Source organism: Phallusia mammillata, chromosome 3 (genome assembly GCF_965637545.1).
Source record: "Phallusia mammillata chromosome 3, kaPhaMamm4.hap1.1, whole genome shotgun sequence".
Lineage (NCBI taxonomy): Eukaryota > Metazoa > Chordata > Ascidiacea > Phlebobranchia > Ascidiidae > Phallusia > Phallusia mammillata.
In genome coordinates, this window is record NC_137254.1 from 980,109 (window position 1) to 990,771 (window position 10,663).

Below are 10,663 nucleotides of genomic sequence, written 5' to 3' on the forward strand. Positions count from 1 at the left end.
TAAGGCTCTAGCCTTTCCGTTTTTTCGATATTTTGGGGTGAAAAAATCGAAGAAAAATCCGGTTTTGGGTGGGTTTTCGTGGGAATATTCCAGTTTCAAACCGGTTTTGACTGGTTTCTGCCTCCTACCGAACCTCCAAACCGGTTTCAACCGGTTTCTAAAATCGAAAATTTTGACCCGATTTTTGAAAAAACCCTAAGGCTATAGCCTTTCCGTTTTGTCGATATTTTGGGGTCAAAAAATCGAAGAAAAATCCGGTTTTGGGTGGGTTTTCGTGGGAATATTCCAGTTTCAAACCGGTTTTGACTTGTTTCTGCTTCCTACCGAACCTCCAAATCGGTTTAAACCGGTTTCTAAAATCGAAAATTTTGACCCGATTTTTGAAAAAACCCTAAGGCTATATCCTTTCCGTTTTGTCGATATTTTGGGGTCAAAAAATCGAAGAAAAATCCGGTTTTGGGTGGGTTTTCGTGGGAATATTCCAGTTTCAAACCGGTTTTGACTTGTTTCTGCCTCCTACCGAACCTCCAAACCGGTTTCAACCGGTTTCTAAAATCGAAAATTTTGACCCGATTTTTGAAAAAACCCTAAGGCTATAGCCTTTCCGTTTTGTCGATATTTTGGGGTCAAAAAATCGAAGAAAAATCCGGTTTTGGGTGGGTTTTCGTGGGAATATTCCAGTTTCAAACCGGTTTTGACTTGTTTCTGCCTCCTACCGAACCTCCAAACCGGTTTAAACCGGTTTCTGAAATCGAAAATTTTGACCCGATTTTTGAAAAAAACGTAAGGCCATAGCCTTTCCGTTTTTTTCGATATTTTGGGGTGAAAAAATCGAGGAATAATCCGGTTTTGGGTGGGTTTTCGTGGGAATATTCTAGTTGCAAACCGGTTTTGACTGGTTTCTGCCCCCTACCGAACCTCCAAATCGGTTTAAACCGGTTTCTGAAATCGAAAATTTTGACCCGATTTTTGAAAAAAACGTAAGGCCATAGCCTTTCCGTTTTTTCGATATTTTGGGGTGAAAAAATCGAGGAATAATCCGGTTTTGGGTGGGTTTTAATGGGAATATTCTAGCTGCAAACCGGTTTTGACTGGTTTCTGCCTCCTACCGAACGTCGAAACCGGTTTGAACCGGTTTCTGAAATCGAAAATTTTGACCCGATTTTTGAAAAAAACGTAAGGCCATAGCCTTTCCGTTTTTTTCGATATTTTGGGGTGAAAAAATCGAGGAATAATCCGGTTTTGGGTGGGTTTTCGTGGGAATATTCTAGTTGCAAACCGGTTTTGACTGGTTTCTGCCCCCTACCGAACGTCGAAACCGGTTTGAACCGGTTTCTGAAATCGACAATTTTGACCCGATTTTTGAAAAAAACGTAAGGCCATAGCCTTTCCGTTTTTTCGATATTTTGGGGTGAAAAAATCGAGGAATAATCCGGTTTTGGGTGGGTTTTAATGGGAATATTCCAGTTTCAAACCGGTTTTGACTTGTTTCTGCCTCCTACCGAACCTCCAAACCGGTTTGAACCGGTTTCTAAAATCGAAAATTTTGACCCGATTTTTGAAAAAACCCTAAAGGTGCGTTTACACTACACGCGACGCGACGCAACGCGGCACGCCGCGCAAGCGATCAACTGTTTACACTATCGGTAACAATTTCGCGTGACTTGCATATTTTTTGCTTATTAATTGTTTATTGTGGTGTCGCACAAGCGCGTTGTCATTAGAAACCAGTTATAACTCTTTTTACTGACACAAAAAGAGACAAACACAGATTTTTATCATGGTTGGTACAAAAAAAAGTAGAAACGTAGCCTTGTTATTGATAGCCAGGAGAATGGCTCTAAAGAAACGACGGGCGCGACGTTGGTGGGTCCATCCGATTTTGCAGCGAAGGTCCGAACTTGGTAAGTTAAGAAACTATTTATACAGTGAAAACAGGTTTGATTTTTAGCTAAAAATACTTTCTTTAGGTGAATTTCATCGTTTAATTTTGGAGTTGCGCCTCGAAAGACTTTCCGAGTTTCGGACTTATTTTCGAATGACGCCAGAAGCGTTTGATTTTTTAGCGCATAAAATTGGACCGAAAATAAAGAAGCAAAGAACTCATTTGAGAACAAGCATTTCCGTTGAAGAACGCCTTGCACTGACGCTTCGGTAGGCTTTAAAAAATTACATAGCCTATAGCGTACGATTATTAAGCCGTTCTGCTGTTTTGCAGGTTTTTAGCCACTGGCGATTCTTATTCGACAATTGCCGCATCCTTCCGAACATCAAAATCAACAATATGCCATGCTGTACCGGAAACATGTGCTGCTATATGGGAGACATTGCGAAATGAGGTCATGCCTATTCCATCGAGGCAAGATTGGGTAAAAATTGCAGAAGATTTTGACCAGTTTTGGCAATTTCCAAACTGTGTGGGAAGTGTTGATGGCAAACACATTGTTATGCAGGCACCAAATAATTCAGGGTCGATGTTTTATAATTACAAACATTCACACAGCATTGTTTTGCTCGCTGTAGCTGACTCGCAATGCCGATTTATATGTGTGGATGTGGGGGCTTTCGGTAAGCAGTCAGATGGCAGTGTATTTGCCAATTCCGCTTTCGGAAAAAAATTAGAAGCGAACGAATTGGACCTTCCTGGGTGTTCGACACTGCGTGGCAGCAATGAAGTTGCTCCCTATGTCTTCGTTGGTGATGAAGCATTCGGTTTAAAAACCAATTTCATGAGGCCGTTTCCAGGAAGAAACCTTGGAGAAGGAAAACGAATCTTCAACTACCGTTTGTCTAGAGCAAGACGGACTGTCGAAAATACCTTCGGCATACTATCTGCAAAATGGCGGGTTTTCCGAAGGCCCATACCACTTTCTCCGTGTAGAGCTGATGCTGTCGTAAAAGCATGCTGTGTTCTACACAATTATTTACGGTACTGCTACTGTGATGACCGTGATTTTGACCGGGAAGACCGACAGGGTCACATTACTGACGGCAGTTGGCGAGAAGAGGGACAAGGGTTTCAAAATATACAAAGACAAGGACGAAGAAATTCTGATGCTGCCATTAAAGTGAGGGAAATCTTCAAAAATTATTTTAGTACTGAGGGTCAGGTTTCATGGCAGCTGGACAGGATAAACAGGTGTTAATGAATCCAACAACAACAACAACCACAACTTTGCTAGAAGAGTTTTGTTTTGTATTTATTGCATTTTGTTTCGTTTGTTATTCGAATTCAGCTTGGTGAAATAAATTTAGAATTTTAATTTTGATTTCAGATGCCTTTTTCTTGTCCAAGTCTTTTAGTTTAGGCACCAATGATAGCATGAACATTCGGTCAGGGTCTTCTTCTTTAGCTTCAAACATAATGCAATGATAGTATAAACTTTGGCAAAAAATGGTAAAAGTTGGCTTTGATTTTTGACTTTTGGCAAAAAATTACATGTACAATTGTTAAATTATAAGTACAACAAAGTATTTAAGACATGCCTGTCAACAACAAACTTACTATCATTTTCCAGTAGCTCGAAAATCTTTTTTTCAAAGCTATCCATTTCCTTTCTTTTTTTGGTTGGTCTTTTGATGGCACTATCCGGAGATTTAGTTGTGAAAAACTCATCTTCACTGCAGCACGGTTCCAGGGTTAGTGTGACAGTGTCTTCATCTAAGTTGCTTGTGGTGCTACAAAATATCAAATTGTTAACAACAAAAAATGTAACAACAAAAAAGTGTGTTTTGACTGTTACCTCCTGGGTTTTACATAAGGATCAATGTAAGAAATTGCATCATACAGACTCCAACTATAACTGCTGGATGCTGCTGAGCCTGACCTCACATTCATTTCTTTTCTTTTGATTTTCACGTATTTATCCCTCAATGCCTTCCACTTTTCTTTTATGTCTTTAACTGAAAACATTTTTAAAATGTCTCATCTGACTTTCTGTGATGCCTTACTAACATAACAACCACTTGCTTACTGTATTCTAGCACTAAAAAATGTTTTGCAAACTGTAAAAGTAAAAATCATGCCTTATACTAACACAATGACTACTTGCTTACTATATCCAAGCTCTAAGAAAGTGTTTTGCAAACTGTAAAAGTAAAAATCATGCCTTATACTAACATAATGACTACTTGCTTACTATACTCTAGCCCTAAAAGTTGTTTTGCATACTGTAAAAGTAAAAAAAAAACACCAATACTAACCTGGTGTGTTCATCTCAGAAGCTATTTTAAGCCAGCAATTGTCTTTGATGTTGCGATTGTGGTAATCGCTGATGCTGGTATTAAACAAAGCAGGAAAATCCCGCACTTTGTTAATTAAAATTTCTTCCATTGTTTGCTAAAACTAAAACCTTAAAAAAAGTTTATTATTTTCGTGTAAATCAATAACCAAACCAGGACTAGCATCCTGTCCAAGGGTCTAAAACAAATGTCAGTGACACAAAGGCTATAATTCATAATTGAGGCAATTAGTTCTATCATCCTTGATTACGTTTTCAGTTTCAAATACCTTTAGTAGCAAAACAAACCACGCATATAGCTATCAAAATTTGAAAAAGTTAAAAAAAGCACAGGCTGCTAGTTCACAACAGTACACGCGCAAAGCGATTTTTCGCTTCAGAAGCGATTCAAAGCGACGCGACGCGACATTCGCGTCGCGTCGCGTGTAGTGTAAACGCTTCAACACAAACAAGGCAAAAAGATAACGGGTCGCTTCGCGTCGCGTGTAGTGTAAACGCACCTTAAGGCTATAGCCTTTCCGTTTTGTCGATATTTTGGGGTCAAAAAATCGAAGAAAAATCCGGTTTTGGCTGGGTTTTCGTGGGAATATTCTAGCTGCAAACCGGTTTTGACTTGTTTCTGCCTCCTACCGAACGTCGAAACCGGTTTGAACCGGTTTCTGAAATCGAAAATTTTGACCCGATTTTTAATCCGGTTTTGGGTGGGTTTTCGTGTGAATATTCCAGTTTCAAACCGGTTTTGGTTCCTACCGAACCCCTAAACTGGATTTGAAAACATAAAATGTTCAAACAGGTTTTCATGTGAAATATGTAATTTTATTTTTTCACTCAGTGCAAACAACTTACATAAAGGCACTTGGTATATGTAGGTGTTCTTGTGTGATAATTGAATGAGCAAAAAACACACAATTTTCACACAAACTGGTTACAAATACATTACAATCGTTTAGCAAACATTAAGTTCTGGCAAGATCATGAAACCAATAAACATTTTGAAATGACTAAAATTTGAGGCTTTGTTTCAAACAACTTCAAAAATTCATTCAATAAAATAAAAATGACATTAGTTGACATAAGAATGCTGACAACTATTGAAAATTTTTTTCAGTTAGATGGTACATTATCCATATTTAAAAAAGAACCCTAAACTAATTGGTTAATAATGCAACTATATGTTTATGGAAAATGACAAACAGAAAGTTAGTGTGTTGTTTCTAAAAAAAAGTATCTATGCAAATCCAGAGCTATATTTTCATTGCCAGTCAGGGTTATTAATATATCATTTCCAATTAAAAATGGTTACACAGTGAGCAAGGCATACTACAACAGTGAAAATGTGACATAAAAAATAAAAACAAGTTACTAAATGTTCTAAACAAACACTACAGTTTTAATCAAACATGATCATAAAGTTTAAAAGCTTAATGTGAGATTTCCAGAAAACTTCATTCTGTCTTGCAGAAACCAAATTATCACTTCAATAAAGAATGAAAAAAAAATCAGACGCTTTATTTGTTTTTTTTATGGACAGTTTAAAGTCTAATAACCCTTTGTATCCCACTATTGTGTAGCATAAGTGGGTTTCTACAATAAGTTTATGCAGTGGTGGGATTGAAATTTTTTGTCAGCCGGTTTGATCACAAAAATCATATTTTTCAGCCGGTTTTGTTACAAAAAGTCCATTGACAGTAACCAGTAAAGCTAACCAGTTCGCTGATCTCATAAAATTTCATGGGACGGTTCTGTAGAACCGGTGCGAACCTGCTAAATCCCACCACTGAGTTTATGCAATCTACCAACCTTTACATTTAAAAACAATTGAAATAAACGAAATAAGAGGCCAATTACCAAATTAGTACAATTATGTGATTGAGTTTCAAAATAGAATTCCCTTATGTATATCCAGCATCTGAAAGAGTATGATGTTGCCTACAAGCTAGTTATTACCACCCAAACATTTTCCCTAAAATTGTTCAGTTCCGAATGAAATTAGCTGCTAATTCGAAGACTCTCTGCAGCCCGGGATACTTTGTCCCAGTGTTGTGACTGTAGTGTCTTGGATTTGTCGATTTCTTTCCTCAAACCAGAAACATCTTGTTGCAATGTGTACATGTGAGATTCTAACCGTTGGATTTCAGCCTCTTTAAGATCCAACTAAGGAAAAGAATGTGGTGGATTTTTACACAAAACCATCTACTAAACGAATCCTATATCACCAATATTGTCGAATGTGTTCACAAGGTTGTGAGTTCTAATCCCATCTCAGTCAAGTAGTATTACCTTATGGGTTAATCTAAATTTAAGTAACCAACTAACCAAGTCAAAACATCAAATCATTTTTTTAACAGACTTAGAAACTGATTAAATTTTAAATAATTTTTAACTGAATAATAGTTAAGAAGCAATAATTCTTAGCTGATTAAATTTTTGGAAGAATTTTTTTACCTCATTAAATTAAGAGAAATTTTGATTTTTAACTAAATACATTTTAGAGAGTTAACGATTTTAAACTGATTAAATTTTGAACAGAAATGATCGATACTGATTAAATTTTGGTAAGTAATGACAAACTAAATTTTGGTAAAGTAATAAAAGTTAAAAACCATTTCCTACGTCCAATTTTAAACAAATAAAACTTGAAAAAATGTGGGCTACCTTTTTCTGTAACTGTGAGACGTGCTCCACGAGAATTTGTTTGTCTTTCCTCAACTGAGCGTTGTCGTCGTTACACCTGACAAACCTCATGTCGAGTTCCTCGTATTTGCTCTGAAGTGTCCTGTTGTGAAACTTCGAGCTCGACATGCCATCTTGGGCCTTCAACATCTACAAAGAACATTGTTTTTTGTCAAAATTTTCCCATACTTAAAGTGACTGTCATCTAGTTTGTAAAGAAAAAATTTAATAAACGTTTTAGTGCGTAAGTCTTGTAAATTTTTGAGCCTTTAACATCTATAAAGAACATTGTATCGGTCAAGTTAGCCCGATACATAAAGTGGCTACAATCTGGTTTGCAAAGCGAAAATGTAAGAAACGTATAACTTTTATAGTCTTGCAAAATTTTAAACTTTTATCATCTACAAAGAACATTGTTTATGGCTTTGATTTTTTCCATGTTTAAAAGTGGGCAGCAATCTGATTTATAGAGCCAAAATAGAGTGTAAAAATGTAATAAATAACAAATTGTAAAGTAAAAAATTGGGTTTTTAAAATTTTTTGAGTCTTAGTTGTTTCTTGAAGATAAAAAATGAATTGCAATTATAAGTAAAAAGAAACAAGACATGTTACAAATCATACTAGAATTCCTATTTTAACCAACGTTAGTGTTTTTAAAATTTACCAACGACTCAAGTTCATGAAACTTCCTTCTTTCACTTTCCAGCATTTCCCTCATCTTCTTTACTTCAAGTTGCAGAACTTGTTCCGTCCCTTTCAGTTCAGTTATCTGTTGAAAACAATAAATATTATAATTTATGTTAAGGTAATGTAAAAGCTAGAGTCAATAAGCCAATAATCTGGCCATTGTGAACCAGTTTCCTCTATGGTGTATGCCCAGTTGTGGTACAGATTAGGTGAGGCATGGGTTTTTACCCTGTTACTCCCAACAAACTGGAGTGGTGTTGGATGGCTACACTAGCCAATACGGCCTATCTCTTGTCATCAGCTGCACTGATGAGACCTTATAGGTCAAAACAGTGTGTACTGTCTGCAGCGTATGTTAAGTTGTTCATTGATTTAAGCTGTGACCGCTGTGTCCAGCTTGTAAATACTGCTTGCCTGATGTGACCAATTTTTTTAACACAGACGTTGACAGTTGGAGCTATTTGGGTTGGAGTGAGAGTTTGTTATGGAAATAACACTTCAATCGGGTCTCATTTACCTATACAGGTTGGTCACAGCAGTCATGCATTATATGCAGGTTGGATTAAAACTCTTTTGGTAAATATTTGCCTTTTAAAACAGGTATGGAAAGAGGTTTTTAGTTTTTTTCTGTTTATTTTGTTAAACATTCATCAGACCTTCATAGGCTCATTGTGTGGGAAAAACAAAGTATAATAACAACACATATCATCAGTGCAGTTGGTGACGAGAGATAGACCGTATTGGCTAGTGTAGCAATCTAACAGCACTCCAGTTTGTTGGGAGTAACAGACTAAAAAACCCATACATCACCAATTCTGTTCGATGCCACAACTGGGCATACACCACAGAGGAAACTGGCTCACAAAGGCCAAGCAACTGCTTGGGAACCAAAGAGAAGTTGGCTCACAAATCATGATGTCTCAAACAGCTATGAGTGCAAATTATACAGTTCAATCACCGGTTAGGATACATACACAGGAGAGAGAGGGCTATGTTGTTGGAACCAGTAAAGGTGGTAGCTAAACTATGTTTTAATCCTGAAATAGACTCAAATTAAACCCAAGTACCTTAGATGAGTGAGTCATGGCCCTTGAGTCTTTCTCATCACGAATCAGCCACTCTCTGTCGAGTTGTTTAGTGAGATCAAGAACACGGGTTTGAAGTGACGCGTTTTCAAGGCTCAGTTTCGAGACATCACCAGACAACTGGAATTAACAAGAATAAATATGGTTTATATATGCAGTGGTTCTTAACTGGGCCAAATGTGACATGCTTCAGGCAAAACAAAAATAAGTAAACACACATGATCAGGTATGGCTAAATGATTTTAGATCAAAGAATTGAAAAAGGATATCACAGCATTTTAAAAAATGCCTATGCCAGAGTCCTTGAAAGACTGGCGATCCCCTAATACGAAGCTGATATGTGCAGCATACGAGGCAGGCAACAGTGCTTGTGATTCGACTTTCGGCGGGTTCACCACTGAGCCTGCTTATCTCAATTTTAAAAGCACAAGCCCTGGAAGACTCCTGTTGTGGGTTCGAATCCCACCGCAGGCTAGATTTTTGACCAATGCTTGCCATGTAGGAATGCTCAGTGACTGGCTGATTCAGTTTGACATCCATAATACGCAAACCGAGAAATACAAAATGCGGTTAGGTTTTATTTGTACCTTGTCTTTCAAAATTCTTTCCTGGTTTGCAGTTAGTTCTGTAGACCGCAGTTGTTGCCGTAGCGATCGAATTTCATCCTAAAACAAAACAAACCAATTTGAAATTATGTCCATTGCAAAGCTTCAAAAATTCGTCCCAAATTTCCAAGAACTATGTTATAGAATAAAAAGATTAAACTAATGATTTGCTACACTTTTTAATTAGGTATTTAATCGAACCGAATTTGCTTTTAACCGGAATATTTCATAACTTATATATATTAAGTTGCAATTCAGGTTTTATCAAACAATTAATTGTAATAAATTTCAACATATTACAGTATATGCTACAGTTTAGGATTTAATATGCAGAAGGAAAAGAATTTGTGATTTGCCAAAAAAAAATGTTTAACAAGTAGACTGCAAAACTATCACATGCATAAAGTGAGCTAGCTTTATTGTTTAATTTTTTTTAACCGAAAACCAAACTGTCAGAGAGCTTTTATAAACTAAAAATCATATTACAGATGTTTCACTAATGGCCGTTTTTAAGTAATATTTTTCTCACTTAAACTTCTAGTAAATAATTCAAGCTGCTTTTCACTTCTGTTTGAAAAAGTTTGACAAACAATTTTTCAATCCAGGTAATAAATTGTTTTAGTTTGTTTCACTTACAAAGAAGTCTTGTGGAATTTTTGCAATACAGACGAACACAAATGCAAGGTAGAATTTTTACTGGGTTTGCAAGTACACTGGGTATTAGAATATTTGAAAAATCCAAATCCACATCAAAATCTAACTGATTGTGAACATCTGGGCAATGACCCCCCCACCCCCACCAAAAAAATGCCATAAAAACAAATTAAATTTATCACACAAAGTATAGATGGGAAATGATTAAACTTTTATGAAACTACAATGGACCAACCAACAAAGTATAAAATCACTGGCTTCTGTAATTTAGTAAATCAAGCCATTTTTAAAATTTCACATTTCTGGGGCTTGTGGGTGACTTGCAGAGTCATTTGCAATCAAACTTCAGGAGGATCCAACTTAAATAAATTCCTAACATATGTGTAAATTTTAATTGGTTTAAAGTACTGTCTCTTGACCAAATGCATGGGATGGAACAAACCAGCGTTCGACTAAAGAAATAAAAATACAGATAAAAACAACAATTTGGAACCACACAGTGTGCACCAAAATAATAGAAAAGCAAATAGGAAATAGAGTTTATATTTTGAAGCAGAAATAAAATGTTACTTTTTACTCACGGTAAGTTCGCGTGTTATTTTATCATGAATAGCCATCGTGCTAGTGTTAAATTTTTCCTCCAATAAATGCATTTCAGATTGTTTCCTTAAACATTCAGCCCGTTTTTCTTCGAGGAGAGAATGTGTTTGCTCATGTT

General features: G+C 36.5%; 1 protein-coding gene across 1 annotated transcript; it reads right to left on the reverse strand.

Moving 5' to 3' along the window:
- Positions 1–6,072: 6,072 nt before the first annotated feature.
- LOC145218803 (uncharacterized) lies at positions 6,073–10,657 on the reverse strand. Its single transcript, XM_080086208.1, has 6 exons — positions 10,527–10,657; positions 9,274–9,351; positions 8,669–8,806; positions 7,579–7,683; positions 6,897–7,064; positions 6,073–6,395 (listed from the first exon to the last, which is right to left on the reverse strand). The coding sequence occupies exons 1-6, from the start codon at positions 10,596–10,598 to the stop codon at positions 6,231–6,233; spliced, it is 726 nt and encodes a 241-aa protein (XP_079942334.1). The 5' UTR covers positions 10,599–10,657; the 3' UTR covers positions 6,073–6,230.
- Positions 10,658–10,663: the final 6 nt, after the last annotated feature.

Bases quoted from the DNA above. Each gene is read 5' to 3' on its own strand.
- LOC145218803 (XM_080086208.1), bottom strand. From the start codon at position 10,598: ATGCATTTATTGGAGGAAAAATTTAACACTAGCACGATGGCTATTCAT. The intron at 7,684-8,668 runs GTACTTGGGTTT...TGTTTTCAACAG, and splicing joins CCATGACTCACTCATCTAAG to ATAACTGAACTGAAAGGGAC. The intron at 7,065-7,578 runs GTAAATTTTAAA...TGTTCTTTGTAG, and splicing joins TTCATGAACTTGAGTCGTTG to ATGTTGAAGGCCCAAGATGG.